The sequence below is a fragment of the Xenopus laevis genome, chromosome 9_10L (assembly GCF_017654675.1).
Source record: "Xenopus laevis strain J_2021 chromosome 9_10L, Xenopus_laevis_v10.1, whole genome shotgun sequence".
NCBI classification, from domain to species: Eukaryota; Metazoa; Chordata; class Amphibia; order Anura; family Pipidae; genus Xenopus; species Xenopus laevis.
The window spans coordinates 14,112,745-14,140,660 of NC_054387.1; the positions used below are offsets into that span (position 1 = coordinate 14,112,745).

The 27,916-nt window shown below is 40.6% G+C and overlaps 1 protein-coding gene across 3 annotated transcripts in view; it reads right to left on the bottom strand.

The window, feature by feature from the left end:
* Positions 1–7,844: 7,844 nt before the first annotated feature.
* The window catches only part of pmepa1.L (prostate transmembrane protein, androgen induced 1 L homeolog), a 40,867-nt gene continuing 20,795 nt past the window's right edge, over positions 7,845–27,916 (bottom strand). For 2 of the 3 annotated variants that reach the window (NM_001171891.1, NM_001114835.1), the window contains 3 exon segments: positions 7,999–8,605; positions 9,793–9,846; positions 10,766–10,920. In NM_001171891.1, coding sequence (NP_001165362.1) covers positions 8,060–8,605; positions 9,793–9,846; positions 10,766–10,920 — 755 coding nt within the window. In that variant the 3' untranslated portion in view covers positions 7,999–8,059. 3 annotated transcript variants of the gene reach the window in all.

Genomic DNA, 27,916 nt, shown 5'->3' on the forward strand with positions numbered 1-27,916 from the left:
ACTCAAAAACGCAAGTGCTTAGAAACGTGAATGCTGTAAAATCACACTTTACCCTTAATTTTTTAAAAGGGATGTACCAAATACTCTATTTTAGGATTCGGGCGAATCCTGAAGCCTTGTGGAAGATTCGGCAAATACTAAACCGAACCCTAATTTGTATATGTAATTATGGGAAAAGAGGGTCAAAGAAAACCGTGGTTTTGGTTAAAAAATGTTTGATTTCCATGTTTTCCATGTGATTTTTGGATTTGGTTCCACCAGGCACTTGGATTCTGCCAAATCAAATCCTGCTGAAACATGCCAAATCTTGGCTGAATCCTGGATTCGGCGCATCCCAAATTTTTAATTATTCTCAAAAACCCAAATTTAAAAATAGCTTGTACTTTGAAAAGACAACTCCCGTTGTATTCTACATGAACTCACCAGCTTTGAGAAGAAACTTCTTTTTACATTTTTTACGCTCAATAAATCTCCAATATTCTAATTTCAGGAAATTTAAATTCTCAATTTATGGAGATAAATCTCAAATTCTAATGTTGATAAATCTGCCCTATAGTGAGCCCATTAAATCATCATTTCAGCCCTTGTTCATTGGTCATTCCTTGCTGGAGTGTTGCAGAGTGGACAGTTGGGGAGGTCTTGTAGATGTGTTCTACAGAAATAATAGGAGAGCACTTCACTCAGTTGCCCGCTTCCAGTGGTATATTGTAATGACATAAAGGAAGCCTGAATAGCTTAGACTTTACAGCAATGATGCAGCAAAGATGTGCACTGTGTGTGTGTTTTTTTTTTTTTATAAATAAACTAATGGCTTAGCAACAACATTTCTAAATATAACATGGGTTATATAAATTTGGGTTGAAAAGTAGGGCAATGATAGTACTCATTTTATCTTTGCAGGGCACACCAGATATTGACAGATCTCAGCCCACCATACTAGTTATAAATTAGCCCGAATGCTTAAAATATGCCTATGACTATAGCGGCTCGTTGTTGTTTCAAACTCAAAATTTTCAAGATATATTGAACATTGTATTTTAATAAATCTGCCCCATGACTTCTTATCTACAGTTATGACCAGCTTTTATAGGAAACATACCCAAAACCCATGCTTTTCTGACATACATAGTATTTTGTAGTTTTTTTAAAAATCCAGCAGGTTTTATTTGCGACAGTAACCAATGAGTATGCCTATTTCAAAGATGTGATGGTAAAATGTTTAGATCCTATTAAATAAAAAGTGCAATGATCCTTACTGAATAATATCGGGCTGATACCTAGTTTACAGTTTTTTAGTTTGCAGCACTCCCTTTCAAATCTGAACTGGTTGCTAGGGTCACTGACGATATCAACCAGGATGAGGTTATAATGACAATCTGTTAGAGGAAGAGGGCAAGATATAAGCAGACATTACATAAAAAAAAAAGCCATATTAACGGCAATAATCAAAGCTCATGATACAGCGCTACGTCACTGACCCCAATATACATTGAACTTTGCAGAGAGGTAGAACAGATAGAATAGATTATATGCAAAGTTTTTTTTTAAAGGGGAACTTGTTCCTTGCCCTAAATGCCCTTCAGCTCATTCAGAGTGGAGCTGCACATTTATTCTTAGCTCATACTCGGCAGCATTTGGGGAGTGGGGTTTATGAGCTTTTGGCTCAAAGTTTTTTCTGTATTTCAATGACGCCATTTGTAAAAATTCCCCCAGTTACAAGCTGGTGCAAACAGCTGATTGCTTTAAGAAAGAAGCACCAATCACAGAGAGGCACAGTGATACAAGGTAGGAGGGCTGGATCCCTATAAGATCCACAAGAGCTTGTGTATACCATATACAGGTATATTGCTTGGCAAACACAGGCATCATGGGAGAAGAACTGCCCCTAAAGGTGGCAGAGCACTCAGAAAAATAGCCTCTGTCCACTTACAATCCAACTGGTAGTTTTTCAGCTAGCAGTAAACTACAAATCCCAACATCCCATAATAGACATATCAGGTTTTACTACACACAATATTCAGCAGTTACACTCTCTACCCTTGACACCATCTTGCTTTATTATATGCACTATCCCACAGTTACACATCTTGCCTTAAGCTGGCCATACATAGGCCGTTTAAAGCTGCCGACAGACCGAGTCGGCAGCTTATTGGTGTGTGGGGCCCTCCGACGGGCTTCCCCGATCAATATCTGGCCGAAAGTCGGGCAGATGTTGATTGGGCAGGGGTAAAAATCCCATCGGAACGCGAACCGCATCCGTTTGTTGCCTGTATCCCATACATTATGATCCATTTGTTAGGCCCTAGGATCGGAATCAGCCCGCTATCGGGTAGAGATCTGCTCGTTTGACGAAATCGCCAAACGAGTGGATCTCTATGTGTATGGCCACCTTTACTATAGACACTATGTGGACCCTAGGGCCCAAGACCGGATCAGCCGATATCACCCACTTCAAGGTGGGCGTATTGGGGAGAGATCCACTTGTTTGACAAAATCGCCAAACGAGTGGATCTCTATGTGTATGGCCCCCTTTACTATACACAATATGCCGCCACCACCACAAGACCTTTCCAGGAAGGAGATACACAATATGGTTTCTTAACATTCCCCACTGATTAGATCAGCTGCATGCTGGTCCCCACAAACTGTCATCCACCTAAAAAGTCACTTGTTACATGTGACTCATGCAAACAAGTGGAACTCATGTGACACAAGCTTTGCCTCCCAATGCCAACACTACAGGGGTTGATAAGGCACTCAGCTGACAAAACACAAATGAAATTCCCTTCCGCACAAGTCAAACATCTGGAAAGGGCGGTCATGCTCAGGTTACGATGCAAGGACGGGCATGTGGCCTCAGTGGGTACGGGCAGGAAGCGTTGCCATATAATCCTGCCCATGGGACTGGAATTTCACTGAAGAAAGAATCCAGATGAGGGTTACAGAGAAACAGGACAAAGTCTGCCCAACTCAGTTATCTCAACCAATCAGCAGTAAGCATTTACTGGTCTAATACTCTTAGAATAACAAAAGCCAATATGTGATTGGTTGACAAAGGTCAGAGTAAAGTGTGTATAATATAGATGCGTATCCATGCTGATTGGAAATCTGGCACATGTTAGTGTCATCCTCTCTCCGATTGGCTGCACTAATCATGCCACTGAAACTTATACAGATATTCATTGAAGGACAACTAAATGCCAAAATAAATATTTTCCAAAACAGGGCACCAAAATGTCAAAAATCACCCCAACCCCTTAGAAACCTCTCCTGCATGGGCCATTTTCACATAATTCTTGCCGAACGATGCACACATGGGCATTTTCTTATGATGCCCATTGGCAGAAACAGTGTGCCGTTAACATAAGACATGATTCATGACATCATTTTGATTGGCTGGCCTTAAAGAAATAGCCACCAATCAGCATGGCAGCTAGTGTGCACTCACAAGCCTGTATTGAAGTGAAGTTCAATGCAATAGAAGTTTGACAAATCTTCAATTACATAAATATTTTAGCATGTTGCTACAGTTTTTAATTTTTTTTTTAATTTTTATTAATACCTTTGGGGGCCACAGGTATTTATAACCCCAGTGTGGGTGGGAAAACAGGTGCCTTTGGGACATAAAGAGGCCTGGTATGGAAATGAGACTGTGATGGGGTACAGTATGGTCTCAGAAAGCATATTAATTTGATTTTATCACCACCACCTAGCTGTGCCAGCATTGAAGAAGCACAGGTTTGGGGAGGATCACGATTTCACTTGTACGATGAGGGATTGACTAATAAATCATTCAATATTACACAAAAGGGCCCCTGGTACATATGGTATAGGACAGGGTGCGGATATCAGACTAGGCCACTAAGCGGTGTTTGACTTGCTAAATAGAAAGTGCGGTGATTTGGGTCTAATCATTGGTACTGGCACAATCGAGAAACGCCAGTTCCAATACGTGTGGATTAGACCGATCAATATAACAGTCATTTGTGCCATAGTAAGGACTTTACCACCAATATTTTATCTCCATCATACTGCGAGGTAGCCAGATTAGGATTTCAACTGCAACAAGCTCATCCTCTCACTCCAGGCCTTATTTATCTAAGTCCGAATTTATCTGAGTATTTTAATAAAAAAAAAGTCCGACCAAACTATAATCCACGATTGGACCTTATTTATTAAAAATTCATGATTAAATCGGATCAGGGACAAATATGGAAAAATCGAACGAAAATCTGAATCGTGTGAGTTTTTTTCCCCAAATCGCTAAATTTTTCTATTTTTTGCCCAAAAAGTCAGAAATAGTTGGATATTTGGCCTAATTCCAGCGCAGACCACAGAAACTTCCAAATAGGACAGGGACCTCTCCCATTGACTTATATACAACCTCAGTAGGTCTGAGATTCCAGATTTTGGGATTCTGACTTTTTCTATCTTCAGGGTATAATAAATCTCGAAAAATCCAAGGTGGTTTTTTTCACTAAAAGTTCAGATTTTATAGTAAAAAACTAAATTTTTTCAGGTTTTTGGCATTCAGACTCTAATAAATAACCCCTTTAAAGTGCGATAAATAGAAACCACAAATACTTTTTGGATGGAGGATAAAGAAGCCCAGTAGAAGTAGAAGCTGCCTTAGAGATCAGCTATGACATCTTGATAAGGCCGATGACAACATAACCATAAAATAAGAATTTTTTTTTCTAAAAAAAACCGTGCAATTTCTCTGGGAGGATGACATTTTCTAACCTCTACCCCTTCTAAGACTCTCACATCTGTACAGTCTAGGTAAAATGGACATTAATTTATACAGTTGCAAAAATAACAGAGATATGGGATCTTTTGTCCAGAATTCTTGGAACCTAGGCGTTTACAAATAAAAGGTCTTCATATTTTAAGCCATGCGCCTTAAGGCTACTAAAGAAACATTTAAAACACAAAACTTAATTAGAATTATCCCGGAAAAAAGTAAAAGCAATCAAATAAGTAGCAATTTCTTTTCTCTTTTCGCTCTGTATTTCAGGGCTTTCCCAATAATGGATTTCCAGATGGGAGATCCCATACCTGTTATATTATAAAGGCATATCTGTATCATGAAGCTGTAAAAGGCATGTTTAAAACTATATGCAAACAAAATAATAAAAAAAAACAAAAAAACAAACAATATGAAATAGGTCTTTTGAAAAATGAAATTTATTTAACCAATTTTTTTTTATTTATGAATATTTCCCGAACACTTTTTTGTCCTGGTCTAGGAGGGAATGTACTGAATGACAACTGATGTACAATGAGAACTGAGCCAGAAAAGAACAACGTTAAATCCTACGGCGTCTTCAATCTTTCAATTTGATTGATGCAAGTTTATTTTTTTTTCTAATAAGTCTGAACCACCTGTTGTATTTCAGCAGCACACAATTATTATTTTTTTTGGAGGGGGGGGGCAGAGTATGCACACTGAAAGATGTGGGATGAGTTTCATGTACCAGAGAAATATTTATGAAATCTGAAGGATGCGTAGAAAGCAAGGGCTCAAAAAGATCCCCCACAATTACCATACCTAGCTGTATCTGTCGGCCCACTAACCCCTCTCTGCAAGGGAATGTGAGCCATTTGTGGGATGGTGGTGGGACCCAGAAATATGTTAGCCCACAGCTGGCTACATTTGCCCCTGATGGTAAAAGGCATCAAATATTTGCTTTTAGATGGAATCCCACTGGTGCCGATAGTTCCATTACAATGTTATGATTTTATATTGATATCCGCATACAGGTATGGGACCTGCTATCCAGAATGCTTGGGACCTGGAGTTTTCCGCATAATGGATCTTTCCATAAATTAGAACTTTATGCAAAGGTGGCCATACACGGAGAGATCCGCTATTTTGGCGATGTCAAACCTTGAGGTGGGTGATTCCCTAATTTAACAGTTTTGACCATGATTTTCTAGTAGACTTAGACCCTAGGGGCCCACGATCGGATCATAACGAAGGGTAACTGGCGGTCAGATTGTGGGACCGCATCAAAGGATAGATGCGGCCAGATATGGATTGGGGAAGCCCGTCGGAGGGACCCTTACACGGGCCAATAATTTGCCGACTTGGTTTGTCGGCAGCTTTTATCGGTCATGTATGGCCACCATAAGTCTACTAGAAATCATGGTCAAAATTTGTCAATGTCAAATTTGACTAGGGAATTATTAAACTCAAATTAAGTTCTTCCATAAATTAGAACTTCATGCCCTAAAGGTGGCCATTCACAGAGAGATCTCGCTCCGATATGCACACCTTGAGTTGGGGCGATATCGGGCTGATCCGATCCGTATCATAACGAAGGGTAACAGGTGGTCGGATTGCGGGACCGCATCAACGAACAGATATGGATTGGGGAAGCCCGTCGGAGGGACCATACACGGGCCAATAAGCTGCGAGCTTGGTCTGTCGGCAGCTTTTATCGGCCCTTGTATGGTCACCTTAAATCTACTAGAAAATCATGGTGAAAACTGTCAAATTAGGGAATTATTCAAATTCAATTCGACTTCTCAGAAATAAACTTGAATGCCAGGGAGGCCTAAAACAACTACAAAATTAGTTTGATCAAATTTCGATTCAAATTCGAGTTTTCAGGTTGTTTAAATTCGTTTGAGTTTGAAAAATTTTATTTTATTAATACATTTTGATTAGTTGAATTTCAAATTTATGGGAGTTTAAAAAAAAAACCTCACATCAGTTCAAAATTCGACCCTTGATAAATGTGCCTCCCCATAAAATGAATGGTTTTGCCTCCAATAAGGAGTCATTTATTTTAAATCGGATCAGGTTCAAGGTACTATTACAGAGAAAAAGATGATGATTTTTAAAAATTTGGATTATTTGGATAAAATGGAGTCTATGGGAGACCGCTCTTTCGTAATTTGGAGCTTTCTGGATAACAGGTTTCCAGATATCTGTATCAACAAAAAAAAATTCATGAGTGTGCAATGCAACAGGACCCACTCCAACCCCTTATCCAGTCAGAGCTAAAGCTTTCTACAGTTTCAATTCTTTCAATTAAATAAATACATGGAGATGCTTTCCAGAACAATACCAAGATGCATTTCCCCCCCAGGGATTCCCGTTTTAATCTTTTTGATACTATAAGGAATTTGAAAAAAAAAAAGAAAATTCTACATTTTAAGTGTGGTAGACGTTATTTGTTGTTTTTTTTTTTGCTAACACAAGCACTGGTATATTCATATCAAAAAATAGTGCAAAATTCTTTTCAACATTTATATAAATAACTCTAAACCCCTGCTTTTTTGTTTTTACACAACGTACAACACACTTTCGGAAATTGGCACTCAAACAAAACAAAAAAATTCAATTTTTTCACTTTTCTGTTTCAGAAAAGCAAAAAAAAAAAATATATATATATAGCGAGAGGCCTCTTGCATTACAAAAAACACTACCTACCCACGCATACACTTCTTGTATTTCATATATATTTATATATAGATTTCTATATTGCAGATATTTAACAAATAGTTTTGTGCAAATGTTTTTTTTTTTCCTTAACATTATCATGGGATATTAAGAGAAAAAAAAAATGATATATACCATGTAAATAGAGATGGTGTCGGGTAAAGCATTCATACACGGCTTAACTTGGAAACATAGAAAAAAAACACATTTATAATAATAATAATAATAATATAAAAGCAACTTGGTAGGATTTGATTTCACGATGCAGCGGGACAAAATAAAAAATTATAATAAAAAAAAAAAATCATTGCAAGCTCTTCCTCCTTGTGCATTCGAAAACCAGACATAACATGTAAATATTTATACAGGAAGAAGTGGAAAGGAAGGGAGTTGCTTTTTTTTTTTTTTTTTTTTTAATTTTTTAAAATTAAACTCCTCCCTTTAAGATTTTCCTCTTCTAGATTTCATGGTCCCGTCCGTCGCTGAGAAAGGCGATCAACTTCATTGACGTTGCAGGATTCTCCGACAACCGGACGGACCAGTTAGAAGTGCAGAGTGTTAATTGTCTTTTTGAAATTTCTTTTTGTTCGCTCCTTTTTTTTTTAAACTCTAAAACGGTTGCCCTTTTTGCCTGTCTTTATCTTTGCTCCTTGTAATTGTGCTGTCAAGGCCATGATTCCCCGGTTGAAGTCTGTTGCTTTCCAATATGGATGGCGTGGCGAGGTTCGGCTGCTGGCAATGGTAAAATGAAGATCTGGGATAGTGACCTATGACTTCGTTATAGGTTGGAGGGGGTCCTTCCATTCTCCCGTTGCTGCTGTAGGAGGTGGCACTGACACCAGAGTTGCTGCTTGGAGGGCAGGGACCCCCGTACACAGAGCTGTCTATTAAGTCACTATCAAAAATGGTTCTGTTTGGCGGGGCCCGAACAGATTCTCGGTTAAGTTCCATCTGTTGTTCAGGGTCCCGGAGTTGCAGGGTACAAGGTCCTTGGTAAGGTGGTGGCTCCTCGCCATCTGATAAGGAGATAGTGGGTGGAAGGTCTATCTCATTCTGAATGTAGGGGTACGTAGGCTGGAATCGATTGAAACGATCTCTCTGCAGGAAAGATGGAACACTGAGCCTGTCCGATGGCCGAGGGGTGTAAATGTGCTGCTGGAACCAGAACAAAAAGGGACAATGTATTTAGACTATGATGAAAATGCCCTATACGTTACCCAACCTGTTCCCCAGGATTGCAATTACTGTATTATTATTAGTCCCGTAATTTCCCTTTATTTGACCCAAATAAACCAATATAGAAACATTAAAACATGACTTGATAATGATCTGGTACAGGGTTTAGCCTAGGAGCTCTGCTCCCAGTCCAGACCTGAACGATATAGGGGCAAATTCACTAACTGGTGAAACGTTGCTAGTGACGGCTAAGCAGCGATTGCAATACTTGGGCAGGCGTAAATTCGCCAGGACAACGCTAATTCACTAAAATGCGAAGTTGCGTCGAGGGTGCCGAACGCTGGCGAAGTTGCGCCATCGTTACTTTGACAATCAAATCGAAGATGTGCTAGCATTGGCTAAGTTACATATGGCAGGAAATTAAAAAGCAATGGACGTATATGTTTCAGCAAATACATTACATTACACGAGTCCAGGGAACCTTAATAAAGAAAATATTGCCCTACACATGAGCCCAGTGTATAGTTTATGCACCATATGTTAGAAAATGTAGGGGGGGAACCCGGTTACCCCAAAAAAATTTTTATGGACCTTTGCAGGCTATCGCTCTGAAAAAAGGGAAAAGACGCCAGCGTTTTTTGGGAGGAAGTCCTATGCACTCCATTGCACTTTGCCTGGTCTGAGCTGGCGAAGACAAGTCTGGTGAATGAGGTAACGTTTAGTAAAATCCGCATCTTAGTGAATTTGCGGAGTAACGTCCATTCACCAGAGCGAAAATTCGACTGTGTGAATGATCGCTACAGGCTGTTTCTTTTGCTAGCGAAGTTATGCCTGCGTCCGTTAGTAAATCTGCGAAGTGCCGAAATGACGTCACGCTGGCGAATTTTCGCCAGCATTAGTCACTTCGCCCTTTAGCAAATCTGCCCCATGGTCTGGACAGAAAGAAAAAAACAGCTGGCTAGCAGACCTGGAGAAGAACTTATTCCTGTTACATTGTTAAAAGGGACAGACAGACGCTGACAGGCAATAGCAATGACCTTTACACATAACTATAAACCCAGTGAGAATGAGGAATGACTGAATATTGGGAAACTGCATAGAATAACTATTTGGGTGGCGTCTCCCTTTAATTCTGTGTATGAGTAGATGAACGCATTTCCTCTTACCTCTATGATTCCATTTCCTGACACTGTGCTTTCTGACGGCCAAAGATTTCCTTCCTGGGTAAGAAAATAAAGATGTGTTAGATGTAATGTTTTTTACTACGAGAGCGAGAGCTGCCAAACTGCTTCCTTTGCCAAAACAAAATGAAACTTCCACCAGAGACTGCGGCCTGTATCCACATCCCCCTCCCCCAGCACATTACCACGAAGTTGATATTATATAAGTAGTGAAAAATGCTCCTTCAACTTGGGGGTTGGCATGTTTAAAGTAATATGACTAAGTACTATGACTAAGAACTATGGCATAAATGCAAATTTAATATAAGCTTCCTCGTGCTGAAGTAAGAAACTTTCTAAATACAATCAATTAAAAATTCTGCATTGTTTCTGAAATAATCAAGTTTATATTCACTCAGCATCTGTTTCTCTTCATTCTGTCTTCATGCAGCAGTTGGGTGTCAGATATTCATTGACAGTTAGTTACTTAGCAGATGAATTAGAGCTCATTTAAATAACTTATTCCAGTACAAACAAAATCTAACAAAATAACTGCCTTTTGCACAAATTCTGCATGTAGAGAGACATGATTTCTGGTGATTTTAATAGAGTTAACTCTAATGCATCTTCTAGGCAAAAGGAGCCCCCCTATAAGATATATTGGATCATTCATCTGACACCTAACTCCTGAATGAAGACAGAATTAGGAGAGGGGAATAGTGAAGATAAACTTGATTATTTCAAAAACGGTACAGTATTTCTAATTGGCTGTATTTAGAAAGTTTCTTATTTCAGTATGCTGAAGCTTATTTTAAATTTTAATTTTCACGTTGATTAACCAGCCCCAGAGGAGAAGTGACTTCTGATACACTGTTTTAAGAGAAAACGATAAACAAATACTGCCTTCAACAGCAAAAATATATTTACACATAACTTATTCGCTAGAAAATAAGTGCAGGAGTGCAGTATGTAACCTTACCGAGGAAAGGTTCTCCTCTCGCCGTCTCCCCTGGCTGTGCCGGTTGATGAAGGATCGAGCCGAGAGCTTGTAGTGGTTTAGGAGACAAGTGATAACCACAACCATCACCATCATCACCACCACGATAATGATTATCTGGACGAACTCCAGCTCCGCTGTGGAGAGAACACAGAGACAATTCCCTGAGTTAGAGACAGAGCCTGTATCCAATAGCATGCAAACTCCCAACAATTATAGTAATGATATCCGAATCCCTGGATTAAACTCAGCACCGAGAACGATGAAAAGGAAACTTATGGCAGCTCACACCATCAGTATAAATACAAATAAACAGAGAAGGCATGTTCTGGGCACACAATAAGCCATACCCTCGCATTGCACAGCCTAAGAGTAATGGAGCATATAATCCCTTTAATGAGGTAGCCAGCAAGATTATCAACTAATGGATGGCTCTAAGCATTATGGGTACAACCTGTTTAATGAAACAATACAAAGTTTCTTTGGCGCGTTTACGAGGGGCCGGTGGTATTGATGGGGCGCTACATCTTCATCCTGGCATTGTGCGCCATTTATAGAGGAACATATTTTGTTTTGTCCATAAAATTCCGCCTTTGTTGACGGAGAATCCTAAGCCGTGAGGTAATTTCATGCAATCGCGTAGACGCAAGGCCAAAGGTATTTGTCCCATTTATATGTTAATAACAACATCCCCTAATAATATCGGTATCTAGAATAGGAGGGTTAACCCCCACCCCCAGGGACCCCACACCCCTTCTTCACGCCTCTGCCCTTGTCACACATCAGGCTGTGGCTGCAGTGTGACCGATTCCAATTTCTGATGAACAGACGTCTTTATGCCGCCAGGCCGGGCAGAAAGGGACACGCTAAAATGGGAAAACACTGGCTCATTTAAATGCTCCCTCATTGGAATTCAAGGCCTTTTATTTGGATGTTTGATGCTTGACCGGCTCAGATTGACCTTTTAAACTGTGAATTCTGCCTCCCCAACTTGCCTGAGCTTTGTACACAGAGGGCAAAAGACACTGGCAGCCAAGGGGCGAAGGCATATTTGCCCTTGAGATAACCTCAGCACGTAAAAGGGGGGGCCACTCTAGGGAAACAACCCCCTGGACGCAGGCACAACTGGTTAGATCTCAGATTGCCCGAAAACCTCCCAAACTCTTGTAGTTGAGTTGAGGCATCCATATATCCAACCATTGGCTAATATGATCCATACTCATCTTCCAAATGTTCCAAAGAAATTCACTTGTACCTCTGACCACAGAGATTAAAGTGACTCCTCCCCAAACTGTTCTGTCCCCCTTGAACTGCATTTCCCAGCATCCTCGGCTGAACAGATAAACATATAATAAGATGAGCACTGCCTTGGAAAGCCATGGAGACGCAATTCATTTACGATCAAGGGCACTAAATTGCGATCAGGGTTGGACTGGGCTGGTGGGACACCGGGAAAAAAACTCTGTGGGCCCTGGCTCTCATGGGACCACGCTGGCCCAGACCCGCTCTCCCAATCGCCCACCTCCGCCTAAAGAAAAAAAATGATGTGGCGCAATGTGCAGCTGGCGTTCAGCCCCCAAGACTGCTAGGGAGGCCCTTAGTTTCTCAGCCCTTAGTTTCTCAGCCCTGGTGGGCCCTTAATGCTCCAGTAAGAACCTGATTCCAACTTAGAGGGTGATGTGAGCAAATTATGGCAGTTGAATAGATTTAAAGAAAAATATACCCTACTCGGGTATATTATTTATATTCCTAAGAGGGTTATTTACTAAAATCCAACTTTATATCATTATTTTAATAAAAAAGTTCAACCAAACTCCCATGATGAAGTTTTTATCTTATTTATTACTAAACTAACTAGAATAATTCGGATTGGAAAAAAACAAGCGAAAACACAAATCGTACATTTTTTTTCAGACTTTTTTCCCCAAATCGATTTTTTTCAACCCCAAATTTATCGGATTATTGGGCTAAACCCAGTGCAAACCACGATATCTTCAAATTGGAAAAGGTACTTTTCCCATTGACTTATACATAACCTCGACAGGTCTGAGATGGAGGATTTTCAGATTCGGATTTCGGGGTCTAATAAATATCAAAAAATTCTAGTTTTTTTTCATGAAAAATTTGAGTTTTTGAGTTTAGTAAATTAACCCCCTAAGTGTACAGGGGCACGAGTTATTCTAAACAGAGGCTTATTTCCCATTATATTCTTACCAGTAGCTGTACTAATGCCATAATAAAATAAAATAGTGCCCCCCCAATGGCCTGGATTAGAAGGCGAAATATCTAAGGTTTGAATTGATGACATATTAAACTGCTAGCACTGCTTAATCCGGCATCCACATTAGAGTCCTGCGCAGATCCATTTTTTTGGAACCCGTACCCGACCCATACCCACAGCCTGCAATCCGCAACCCGGACCCGCATTCTTACCCGCTTGGACCCGATATCCCACCCAACCCGCAAGTACCTTATCCGCAATCCAGACCCGCTGACCATCAAGAATCAGGAAGTGCTGGCATTGTAAACCTGAAGTGACATCATCGGAAGCGTGATCAGAAAAAAAGGAGTAAAAATCGTTATTGAGAAGACCCTTTGGCTCGACCCGCAAATTCGCGTCTATACCCGCACCCGGAACTTCAACCCGCAGGGTACCAAAGATTTTTGCGGGTAACCCGTGGGTACCCGACCCGCTGCAGGACTCTAATCCACGTTCCAGCTGCCATTACTTTACACCTGTCAGTAGGGTTGCCACCTTTTCTGCAAAAAAATACTGGCCTTCCTATATATTTATCTTTTTTCCCTATTAATAACATTGGGCTCAAGCATAATTTTTACCAGCCAGGCAAAATACCGGCCAGATGACAACCCGAGACTGACAGGCACATACAAATCTCTTAAATGAGTAGCCATGCCACTGAAATGACTAATCGCCCATCTCCTGCCCCTTCATCTCCAAGTTATCTGGCAATTTGGCATCGACTGTGAGACATGGGGAGTTGCTGGGGCAGGTTTAGCAGGAGGTGATAGGTGGGCATTGAGGTGCCATATAGACAGGTGCTATCACTATCCCACATAGTCGAGTGTAATCTCTTGAGTCCAGTCAGTCACCGATCCGATGGAAATGCCTCAAACTTTGTAATCTTATTAGTTGCGGTTTTCGATGAGAGGATGGAAACTCATTGACATTCGGCTCACTCCCTTCCCCGCACTGACTTTCACATATAGTCATTTTGTTTATCAGGCTTTAAAATTTTGGAACCCTCGGCTCTCATTAGAGCCGGTGGTTGCAAGCTTTATCTCAGGCCCTGCAGTACTCAGAACTCAGTGGCCGAATTCACAAGTCAATCACAGAGCTTGTCGGGGACTGTTCTATAAAAGTTTTTTTTTAAATTCAGTTTAAATAAATCAGAATTGTTTCCAACAATCCATACAATACAATTCAATGCAATGGGTTGCGCAGTGAGGAAGTAAAGTGTCAGTAACAACTCCCACAATTCTCTGTTAATCCACGAGAGCAACCTTAAGGGCAGAGACGAGAAGATTCGGGGAGATTTAGTCGCTCAGCAACAAATAGATTTTCCGAAGTTGCCTCATGAGGTAACATCGGAAAATGAAGCGATACGAGTACCATCCCGCCAACTATTTAGATTCTAGCCGGCGGGAAGGCAGTTTAGGGAGATTAGTCGCCCAAAGAAGGGGCAACTTGTCCCCTGGGTGACTAATCTCCCTGAATCTTCTCATCTGTCTCTGCCCTTACAGCTATAGGTGAAGTGTAGTCATGCTCTGATGCAGGCAGGTTTTTAGAGAGGAGGCTGCCCAAACTAGAGTGGGCCCCTTTACAGCAACAGCTATAAGAGTGTGGAGGGGGCATAATTTGCAAAATAACAGCAGAGAAAGATGGAGAGAGCAGGATAAGATGGTGACAGTTGGACCTACAAATTGTCAGCAGCAGAAAGCTTTGTATGATTAAACTATTATTGTTATATCTCCATCCGGTTTGATTTCTGAGGAGCCATGATGAATACCTCTAGAGTGAATGTGATAGAAAGGAGGTAATTGCAGGAAGTCCACGGCAGCAAGCTGAGTCTGCAAGTGTATCTTTATTGGGGTAGTGAACAGCACACTACATGTTTCGGGCAAGGCCCTTTATCAAGTGTCCCACACTTGATAAAGGGCCTTGCCCGAAACATGTAGTGTGCTGTTCACTACCCCAATAAAGATACACTTGCAGACTCAGCTTGCTGCCGTGGACTTCCTGCAATTACCTCCTTTCTATCACATTGATCTATTAGGGTTTCACCACAGGATACCCTGCAGGAGTACCACCAACACATCATACAACTTGCCAGAGTTCAGCCCTGCTACTTTTTGGATATACCTCTAGAGTGATGAGCTATGGAAAAGACTCATTTTACTTGTGTCTGGTAGTAAAGTGATGATATGGCAACACTTATCTGGTGGAGGATGCTGGGAATTGTAGTCCTGTAGCTCCCAGCTGCTTGGAGTAGTGAGTCTGACCTCCACCAAGAATGTTCTGCCATCTGTTTTGGACTCAAAGCAACTGTTCCCTAGAGCCGGCTGACCTATGTCACCCCCATAAAGGCCGGCCAGGGCGTAGCATATTGGCAGGTGTATTTATATCAGCCGTGTAAGTATGACGATATCGCCCAAGCACGGGCAAGTTCCACTCTCTCTCAAGCAAAAGAGAGAGATAGGGTTTATTTGCATAAAGTCTAGACCAGCCAAACAGCTGCTGCTTGCACAATAAATAGCAGCTCCCTGAGCTAAAGAAGCAGCGGCAGTACCTGTATGAGCTGGGCACCAGGTGAGAGGCACCCAGGCAAACTATGGCGTCAAGGAAAGAGTTAGGCTGCTGTCTGCCACAGGATTAATTAAATCAACGTTGCATGCACTTACTGCGGTGGAAACCATTACTAAATTACAAAATATGGGTTTGCATCCTGGCACTGACCTCCCAGCAGAGGCCGGAGGCAATTAAATATGTTTCCTGCTAAGAATCAGTTGCTTGACTAAATCAAGAAAGAATTCTCATAATTTTGCATGAAAATGTGACCACTAGGGGTCACTGTTTCACTGGAGTCTATTGGCTACACTTGTATCTCCCCCTTAGGAATCATTATGGCAGCCAATCATTATAAAACAAATGCATGCATAAAGGGATTCTGTCATGATTTTTATGATGTAGTGTTTATTTCTAAATCACACTGTTTACACTGAAAATAATTCACTCTACAATATAAAATTTCAACCAGCAAGTGTATTTTTTTTAGTTGTAATATTGGTGTGTAGGTGCATCTCAGGTCATTTTGCCTGGTCATGTACTTTCAGAAAGAGCCAGCACTTTAGGATGGAACTGCTTTCTGGCAGGTTGTTGTTTCTCCTACTCAATGTGTCGCAGTGGGATCTGGATTTTACTATTGAGTGCTGTTCTTATATCTACCAGGCAGTTGTTATCTTGTGTTAAGGAGTTGCTATCTGGTTACCTTCCTATTGTTCTGTTGTTAGGCTGCTGTGGGGAAAGGGAGGGGGTGATATCACTCCAACTTGCAGTACAGCAGTAAAGAGTGACTAAAGTTTATCAGAGCACAAATCACATGACTTAGGGCAGCTGGGAAACTGACAATATGTATATCCCTATCTCTAGGGTTGCCACCTTTTTTCAACGTTTTTACCGGCCGGTGGTGGGGCAGGAACAAAAGGGGTGTTCTGTGATGCAAACCAGTGGGCAGAGCCACGTACTGTGATGCAGAAGGGGCGGGGCCACATCGTGCGATGGCCAGAAGGCCAAAAAAGTGTAAGTTACAAATTACAAATTTGTAATACCGGCCTGGCCTTGGCAGATGTTTTACTGGCCGGGTGGCCACCCTGCCCATGTCAGATTTCAAAATTAAATATAAAAAAAATCTGTTTGCTCTTTTGAGAAACCGATTTAGTGCAAAATTCTGCTGGAGCAGCACTATTAACTGATGCGTTTTGAAAAACAATGTTTTTTCCATGACAAGACTATTAATATATATATATATATATAAGGGACCTTCTAGGCATAGTAAATGTATGGATTCAGTGTTAGAGACCCAATGAGGATATATGCACTTTGCTGTTGCAGACAATATATAGGTGAATGAGATCCCAGTGCAGCTCAGCTTTCAGCACCCTATTCACGTGCCTGTCCAGGGCCCTTTCCGCTCACTCATCACTTACAGGCTTGTTATCACTCTACACTCATCCACAAGAACAATGGACGTAGAGCCGGAGAAAGAGAGGAATTTGCTTTAGACAAAAATATGCTATTTAGTCTACGTCCATGCGCATTTCCTAATGCATTAAGTAGGAACAGTCTTCTGTCGTTTCTAAAGCATCTCACAGGAACTGCTTGTTGTTATAATGTTAATACTCTCATCTCTATAAAGTGTTTATAAAGTTTATCAAATAAGAAAAAATGTCCATACATTCACAACTATAAGGAATACAGGTATGGGACCAGTTATCCAGAATGCTCGAGACCTGGGGGTTTCTGGATAATGGATCTTTCTGTTATTTGGATCTTCATACCTTAAGTCTACTAGAAAATCACGTAAACATTCAATAAACCCAATAGGCTGGTTTTGCTTCCAATAATAATTAATTATATCTTATTATTACTATTATAATATTATAGTATTCTCTGCATGGGAAGCGAATTGTTAAACGTGGCATGGGACGCGAATGGTTAAAAGTGGCTGAACCAGATGCCTTTGTGTCTGGTATGAAACAGAAGAAGCCAACATCGCACTGAAGATCCGCCAGGAAGAAACACAAGAATATTGACATAATGATGGGTTCTGGACAACCTTCTTAATGCCCGGCCAAATGGGGCATAGGTTTAAAGAACTACTACACCTTTCCCGTCATAGTTTTTAATAAGCATCCCACGGGCAGAATGACCTGTACCAATGCCATTTAACTTATTAACATTCTTACTTGTAAAAAAAATCATTACATTTCTCATTGCAGAAACTCATAAGTGACAGAAGCCTCGTCCCCTCATTCAGTTCCTGGAATGATCAGCAAACACGTCTGAGCCATGCTGGGCTCTATCTATCAGACAGTCTGTATTTGGGATTCCAGACAAAATGCAAATAAATTCTAACATACGCTCTTATGTAAGCAGCAATCTGGGGACAACAAACAGACCCTTTGTATCTTGTTGTCTGACCCTGGGGGCTGGGAGGAGTCAAAAAACCCAAAATTAAGTTTAGGGGATGTCTTGTCAGTATCTTGCTACATAGAACAAATACAATGGTGTGCTAACCAACCCCATGTCTGAGGTCTTAAGTTTTAAATGTCTGGCGAGAAGACGAGGTAAACTTGGCCTTAGCAGAGGCAGCAAGTAGTGCATAAAGGGAGACTCCTTGTCCTCCCTGACCTGTTAAAATAGAATTCTGCCTCTCATATTATTTAGCCTCATTTCGCTTTCCCCCCCGAGAACCTAAAAAGAGGCCAAAATGTGATTTCTCATTAGTGAGAGAAATGACATTGAGGCAAACGGCTCAGCTGCTGTCATGGCACATTCTGCAAAGTATGTTCTCTACAAATAGGCGAGGCTCAAGCCTAGACTGGACCAATTAGTAGCGTGGACACAAAAATCAACCTTCGATAGCCAAGGTCCGAATGTTAAGGTATTTGTAGCATATGCTACATAATTCAGATAATAATTCATTAATAATATAGCTATTACTAGACCCAAAGTCTGCCAATTAGTTGTCAAGGCGCAAAGAAACTACTAGTAGCTTCGGCAGAAAATTCATTCATTAGTAGGGATCCCATGAATTCACTATTTTGAATTCGGCCGAACCCTCCACGAAAGATTTGACCGAATCCGAATTTGCATATGCAAATTAGGGATGGGAAGGGGAAAACATTTTTTACTTCCTTGTTTTGTGACAAAAAGTCACGAGATTTCTCTCCCTGCCAATAATTTGCATATGCAAGATTCGAATCCGAATCCTGCCGATATAGGCCGAATCCCGAACCAAATCTTGGATTCGGAGCATCCCTATTTATTAGTAGTCAAGGCAAAAAGCTTAACCATCAGTTGGTTAGACACAAATCACAGCAACAACTTGAAGACTAAAGCTGGCCATAGACGTGCCGATAAAAATCTTTTAACTTGTCTGATCGCCATAGCACAAAAAATGTCGGACAATCCGAACGGCCTGAAAATCGTCCGAATCTTTGTTTTGTACTATAGTATCTTTGTGTCTATGGCCAGCATAAGACCGAAGTTCAGTTAACTATTGTCAAAACATGAAAACTATCCAAGGACTAGACCTGAATCCCCATATCAAACAAAAATCATACAAACACTTTAAAAATACAATCATGCCACCTTATTCTGAAGAATTTTACAGAGATTATAAACCGTTCAGTCCCAGCCCCAGTGGGGCTTACGCTTTAAAAGTTCATATCACGTCTACACCCACTATGGTCAGTTTTATCAGGGGCCAACAAATACGTCTTTCCCCCGTTTCACACGAGAAGGTCCCATAACCTAACACCCCAGCCATTTCTTGTAACCTTTGTTTATTGGGGCCTCGGCATCCTTGCCCATAAACTTGCAGAGGATACACATCTGCTCCTCTCTGACCCACTCCCTATGTCACACATAAAATAACAGAAGGCCTGATTATTGTTTTTTTCTCAGGAAAAGACAATATTTACAGCTTTGGACAATGAAAGGCAGGTTCTCCTACCCAGGGCCCTCACTCTGAAGCCAAACGTGAAGCTTACATTGTCCTTGTGACCTACTGTCCCCTACCCCCAACCCCTCTGCTCTATGATGTGCTTTGTAGTTACTTCAATGTTGAAAAATAAGAGCTCCTTTAATTCCAATATATTAGGGCACCTCCCACCCATATGTATAAAAACAAATATACAGAGAAGGAATGTTCTGGGCACACAATAAGCTATACCCTCATACTGTACTGTCTAAGGGAAACAATATAGCACCTCCTTCCCATATGTATAAATACAAATATACAGAGAAGGAATGTTCTGGGCACACAATAAGCTATACCCTCATACTGTACTGTCTAAGGGAAACAATATGGCACCTCCTTCCCATATGTATAAATACAAATATACAGAGAAGGAATGTTCTGGGCACACAATAAGCTATACACCCATACTGTACTGTCTAAGGGAAACAATATGGCACCTCCTTCCCATATGTATAAATACAAATATACAGAGAAGGAATGTTCTGGGCACACAATAAGCTATACCCTCATACTGTACTGTCTAAGGGAAACAACATGGCACCTCCTTCCCATATGTATAAATACAAATATACAGAGAAGGAATGTTCTGGGCACACAATAAGCTATACCCTCATACTGTACTGTCTAAGGGAAACAACATGGTACCTCCTATCCCTACTTATAAATACAAATATATACCCTCATACTGTACTAAGGCTATAGAAATAGGGTTTATTCTAAGTCGACTTCAACAACTGTTTTTCTGATCCAAGCAGAAGAGCCACTTAAAGGATAACCTTGGTGTTTACCATTTACAAATGCCGCTACCTGCAATAAAAACAACAAACTATAAAAAGCAAAGAGACTCTCGGCTATAACCCCCCCCAACCCCTCCTCCAGCCCCCAGACAAATTCAGAAATAAAAGACAGACTCTCATAAAATTACATGTCCATTAACCAAGGAACAAATGAGAGAGGCAATTAATTCAGGGAAATCTCTGCTAAATGTAAGTATAGACATTAACCCAACTGAATCACCCAGTCATTTGCTCTTATTAAAAGTAATTCAACCAGCTACATTACATTGTTCTGACATTTCGCCGTTTCCGCTTTGCCCTGTGCGTCACGCTTTCCCTCGAAAAAAATAGGAATACACGGACACATATGTGTTCTGAGAGACGCAGGGAAACCGGAGACATTATACACTTTAAGCCGGTATCATTTCTATTACAAATACATAGATATATATTTGTATTATGCGTATATGCTTATTATAACATATAGCACCAAGACAAGAAATCCTGTATATCCAGAGGGCATGAGAGTCGTGTTAACCCCCAATAGCCACTAACACACATCTGTGATCTGTCTAGACATAGAGAAAAACAGACAGACAATAGGTTGGTATGTGACCTCCATTGTCTCTCACGACTGTCCCCCTGATAGTAAAACATTAGAGACAGTGTGCAGAGGCAGCAAAGCTGTTTATGAACAAATATTATCAAATACCTAGTTTTTCCAAATCCCCCCCCCCATAGGTTTATTCACGCCGAATATCTTCTCCATCCCTCTGCCCAAATATTCCGGCTGCGTGGTGTCTAGACACAAGTTAACAAAGGGCATTGGAGGCAGAGCGAAAAGCGGAGCGCAGTTACGGCAGTCATTTAAGGATGCGGCTAAAGTCTGTTCTCCCCGGAACGCTTTGTCAGATGGAGTTAAAATGAAAATGATTAGCTATCAATTTGCCTTGTGCTGGATGTGAAAAAGAAAATTTTAAAGAGAGAAAGGAGAATAAAAAGAGAGAGAATGGAGGGGGGGGGATAAAGAGATTTCTCTTGTTTTTAGTTTGATGATTAGTAAACATAACAGAGATTCTATAATTCTGCCATTAGAATATTTTGCAAGTGGGGTACTGGAATTTGTCCATGTTATATAATTACAGAGGGATACAGCAACAAACATTGTAAACAGTGTAACCCCCATATCATATATGCACATAATGTAACTGTATAATATATAGGCACAGATATACCCCCATCTTTCCTCCAATCACTGTCACAGTGTAACCCCCATATCATATATGCACATAATGTAACTGTATAATATATAGGCACAGATATACCCCCATCTTTCCTCCAACCACTGTCACAGTGTAACCCCCATATCATATATGTACATAATGTAACTGTATAATATATAGGCACAGATATACCCCCATCTTTCCCCCAACCACTGTCACAGTGTAACCCCCATATCATATATGCACATAATGTAACTGTATAATATATAGGCACAGATATACCCCCATCTTTCCTCCAACCACTGTCACAGTGTAACCCCCATATCATATATGCACATAATGTAACTGTATAATATATAGGCACAGATATACCCCCATCTTTCCTCCAACCACTGTCACAGTGTAACCCCCATATCATATATGCACATAATGTAACTGTATAATATATAGGCACAGATATACCCCATCTTTCCTCCAACCACTGTCACAGTGTAACCCCCATATCATATATGCACATAATGTAACTGTATAATATATAGGCACAGATATACCCCCATCTTTCCTCCAACCACTGTCACAGTGTAACCCCATATCATATATGCACATAATGTAACTGTATAATATACAGTATAGGTACAGATATACCCCCATCTTTCCTCCAACCACTGTCACAGTGTAACCCCCATATCATATATGCACATAATGTAACTGTATAATATATAGGCACAGATATACCCCCATCTTTCCCTCAACCACTGTCACAGTGTAACCCCCATATCATATATACACATAATGTAACTGTATAATATATAGGCACAGATATACCCCCATCTTTCCTCCAACCACTGTCACAGTGTAACCCCCATATCATATATGCACATAATGTAACTGTATAATATACAGTATAGGTACAGATATACCCCCATCTTTCCTCCAACCACTGTCACAGTGTAACCCCCATATCATATATGCACATAATGTAACTGTATAATATATAGGCACAGATATACCCCCATCTTTCCCTCAACCACTGTCACAGTGTAACCCCCATATCATATATACACATAATGTAACTGTATAATATATAGGCACAGATATACCCCCATCTTTCCCTCAACCACTGTCACAGTGTAACCCCCATATCATATATGCACATAATGTAACTGTATAATATATAGGCACAGATATACCCCCATCTTTTCTCCAACCACTGTCACAGTGTAACCCCCATATCATATATGCACATAATGTAACTGTATAATATATAGGCACAGATATACCCCCATCTTTCCTCCAACCACTGTCACAGTGTAACCCCCATATCATATATGCACATAATGTAACTGTATAATATATAGGCACAGATATACCCCCATCTTTTCTCCAACCACTGTCACAGTGTAACCCCCATATCATATATGCACATAATGTAACTGTATAATATATAGACACAGATATACCCCCATCTTGCCCCCAACCACTGTCACAGTGTAACCCCAATATCATATATGCACATGATGAAACTGTATAATATATACCCCCATCTTTATATAGCACTACTCAACCACCCACTCACAGTTCAGGTCTAAATGACTAGACAAATGAGACAATTCCCATTAATCATTATCAAGCAGCATGACAAGTTGTGTATTAGTCGCCTTGTGACTGTTTGGGGCCAGGGCCGGACAACGTAAGGATTCCATGACATCACTATTATGTGTGGCGTCTGGTCCCAAACTGACTAATCAGAGAGAAACTTTCTCCTTTGTATCCACCCTTGCGTTTGTTTACATTTCTTAGACTGAGCTAAGTGGACGGCAGTAACCCGAACCCGTTCAGGAAGTTATTACATAAAATACTTCACATACTTTATACTCCTGGCGCCTTCGAAGTCTAAAAAGCAGCAAGCTGCCTCTTTGTTTCCCTCCATGTGAAAATCACTAAAAAGACAAACTGTGTCTCCAGACATTTCTGGGTTTAGGAATGAAGATAAGTGACTCATTGGCCGTCTTTGGGAAAGGTATTTCCTTGAAGGTCTTACTTCCACTTCCAGCTTTGTTACCAGTACTGATAATTCACTGGAAGGGAAACTGCTCCTCCAGTAGGATAAAGTCAAAAACAATAATAAATAGTGATGTAAGACCAGAAGTCCCCCACACAGCAGCAGATGTGCTTCAGTTGAGACACCACTTGTGAGTACAGACTGCTGTAAGGTACAGCTTGAATTCCATCCTTATCCTCAATTGGGTTGACGCTCTTAGACATTGGTTTAATAAAGGGTGAAAACGCATTGTAAACATACAAGATCTCACCAATACTGCCCTAGTGTCTGTTATTTGAAATCCATTAGCTGCAGAGGTCAATTTGTGACCCTAGCTGCAGCGATTTGGAGAACGCCAAAGGTAGCCGCTTGCAATTCACATGCTGGGCTAAAGCAGATCAGTCATTTGTACAGCATGGATTTTCTGTAAAGTACATCTCTTTACACAATCCTTGTTGATGTGTTATAAAGTTGCCTGCCTTGTGCTTCTATATGGCCACAGAACTCCTCAGTAACTTCTAATATCCTTATCGTTTACAGTAGGGGGTACATTATCCCTTATAATAAATGAGTGATACTCAGAGTTCCCTGTATAACTCAGCCTGCAGCCTTGTGCCTTTATATGGTCACAGAACCCCTCAGTGACTTCTAATATCCTTATCATTTACAGTAGTGGGTACATTATCCCTTATAATACATGAGTGATACTCAGAGTTCCCTGTATAACTCAGCCTGCAGCCTTGTGCCTTTATATGGTCACAGAACCCCTCAGTGACTTCTAATATCCTTATCATTTACAGTAGTGGGTACATTATCCCTTATAATACCGGAGTGATATTCAGAGTTCCCTGTATAGCTCAGCCTGCAGCCTTGTGCCTTTATATGGCCACAGAACCCTCAGTTCTCCCAATATCTTTATAAATTACAGTAGGGGGTTCATTATCCCTTATAATACATGAGTGATACTCAGAGTTCCCTGTATAACTCAGCCTGCAGCCTTGTGCCTTTATATGGTCACAGAACCCCTCAGTGACTTCTAATATCCTTATAATTAACAGTAGGGGGCCCATTATCCCCTGTGTATTAATTCATATTTTAATGCCTGCGGTCTGAGAAAGCAGAATGTAGAATTGAACTGGAATACTCCCCACCCTCAGCTCCATGGCATGAGTGTTAGCAGGTTGGTGGTTGGTAGAATAGATAGGAGAAGACTTTGTGCTCGGTTAGTCATGTGAGCACTTAGTGCTGCAGTCTGTGAATAGCAGCTAAAATGATGGATGCAGGACGGGGAGAAGAGACTGGCATCGCGCGGCAGGGGAGCTTTTTCAAAGTCACTCACGCATTCTCAATGAAGTACAACAAGAGAGCAAAAATTTGGAGGTGGGCTAAGTGTGCAAGCGTAGCGGGTTCTTTGCAGTTTCCTACAAAGCCTTTGAAACGGTGAGTAATACACAGATATTTTTCATACCCGCTTCTTTTGTACACAGGAACATGGGGAGGAATGTATTAAACGTCGCTGCTGTGCGGCACGCAAAAATTATATGGGAAACAAAGCGATTGCCGGGGGAGGGCAAAAGAAGCATGAAGGTGTTTACAGTTATTTGAAATCCATTAGTAATAGTGGTGGCCCTAGGGAGGCCCAGCCATGCTCACATCAACTCTTTCAGTCCATGACGCAGCGATTTGCCGCTGAAAGGGTTAATCGTGGGGCTCATTTATAAATGCTGGGCAAATTTGAGCCTGCTGCAGGTTGAACAGTGAAAGCAAACATTTGATTTCCATAGGTTACTGCCAGTGTTTATAAATGAGCCCCGGTCTTTTGGGGCCAAAAGTAGGACTTTGAATTCAGGGTCATTAGCTTTTGACTGTGAGTCAACCCAAACGTATTGGTACATAAGACGAGGGTAAATATATAATCAAATATTAAATATTTCCTATTTATAATAAGAAATGTTCACGTCATTTAGTTCCCCTTAAATACTCAGAAGGAATGTTGCTTATGGACAGTAAGTTGTGGGTTATACTCGACTGTCTAAAGGAAACAATATGGCAGCTCACTGCTAAATGTTTTAGGCCCCAAAGCTTGTATACACATGATATAGTGAATAAAGTACCCCCTCTTGTAAAATATAAGGATATTATAAGTTACCGAGGAGTTTCATGACCATATAAAAACACGAGGCCGAAGGCCGAGTGTTTTTATACAGGTCATGGAACTCCGAGGTAACTTATAATATCCTCATATTTTACAATTGGGGGTACGTTATTTATTATAATACACAAATTTTAGTGAGTCATGTGACAGAAATTATATCACTACTCGCCGTTTATAACTGATGACATCACTACTCACCGTTTATAAGGATATAATTTACAGGATATTCATGGCTTTTGTGTATTATATAGACTTATATACCAGGGCTAAATTTGTGACAACACAGAAGAGATCCCTTTAAAGGAACAGTAACATCAAAAAATGAAAGTGTTTTAAAGTAGAGTCCTGCCCGGTCCATTTTTTGGACCCCGTCCTCGCAACCCGGACCTGCATTCTTATCCGCTTGGACCTGCTCCGCAAGTAACTATTCGGCAACCCGGACCGGCTGACCATCAAGAATCGGGAAGTGCTGTCGTTGTAAACCGGAAGTGACATCATCAGAAGTAGACATGATCAGAAAAAAAGGTGTAAAATGGGAAGGGTTGTCATTGTAAACTGGAAGTGACATCATCGGAAGTAGACATGATCAGAAAAAAGGATTAAATATCGCTATTGAGAAGACCCACGGCCCGACCCGTGACCCCACAGGTCCGCCGACCCGCGTCTATACCCGCAACCCGCAGGGTACTGCAGGTTTTTGCGACACGCTGCAGAACTCTATTTTAAAGTAATAAAAATATAGTGCAGTGTTGCCCTGCACTGGTAAAACTGCTGTGTTTGCTTCAGAAACACTACTATATAAACAAGCTGCTGTGTAGAAAAGGCTCAGGTTACACAGCAGATAAGCTCTGTAGAACATAATGGTGTTATCTGTTATCCACTATTTAACCTGAGCCATATAGTCTTTTTTAAAATTTCCGCCATTGCTACACAGCAGCTTGTTTATATGAACTATAAAAGTGTTTCTGAAGCAAACAGATCAGTTTTAACAGTGCTGGGCAACACTACATCATAATTTTGTTACTTTAAAACACTAATTTTTTGGTGTTACTGTTCCTTTAAGTCATGAAAGTTGCTTTGTTGGGGAAGGGGAGAGGGCAGACACATGAACTGATAGAGGAAGGAAACTTGACACAGAGGTGCGATGAAATCTTAGGAATAAAAGAAAGAAACGGTTCAGATAAGGTCTCGGGTGCAGCACAACAATGGTAGATCTGGGTGGGGAGGAGGTGTTTTTATGAACAAATTGTACGTTTCTAAGTTCCTGCCTTACAGCTTCTGCCTATAACCATGACTTACCAGAAAGACTACCCATCTTTATAATCACAAGAGCCATGAATATCCTGTAAATTATAGAATTCATAAATAGTGCTTAGTGATGTCATCGGTTATAATTGCTACATGTGAGTCACATGACTAACTGAAACATGTATTACTAAAAAAAAAAAAAAAAAAGATAACCTGTTATGAATAAGTTATCTTAAAGGCTTTAGGCCTTGTGCTTTTATATGGTCATAGAACTCCTTGATGACTTCTAATATCCTTTTAAGTTACAGTGGAGGTACTGTATATATATATATATATATATATAAAAATATATATATATATATATATATATATATATATATATATATATATATATATATTTGCTCAGTATCGTAATGTGGGTGGAAGGCTGTAAGACAGCAGAATGCAGCAACAGAGAAGCTCAAGCTCAGATCCTGTGCCGAACTACAAATCCCAGCTAGCTTTCCAGCCAAAGACAGCGGTACCTTTTCATGCGACAGTGGAAACTTTACGCTGTATTCTCATGTTAAAACAATATTTATTTTAGGGAGGGTTTGCAGCAACTGCGTTCCGCACAAACATGTTTTTTTCCCCCAGCAACAAACATCCTGAGTCTGCACAGGGTCAGCAGCAAAACAAACAGACTCGGCTCTTACGCATCCCATTTTAGTCCAGAAGTAAATAGTAAGTAGTAACGCAGTTAGTTTTCTCTTCTGCTCTATGAGAGATTCAGCTTTGACGTGATATTTATATAGTTCTGTGGGGTTCTTTGTTCCTTATTAATGGGTAAGTTCCACTTAAACCTGAGAATTTGGGGTGATTTTCTAGGAGCATACCTCCCAAGTGTCCCATTTTTAGAGGGACAGTC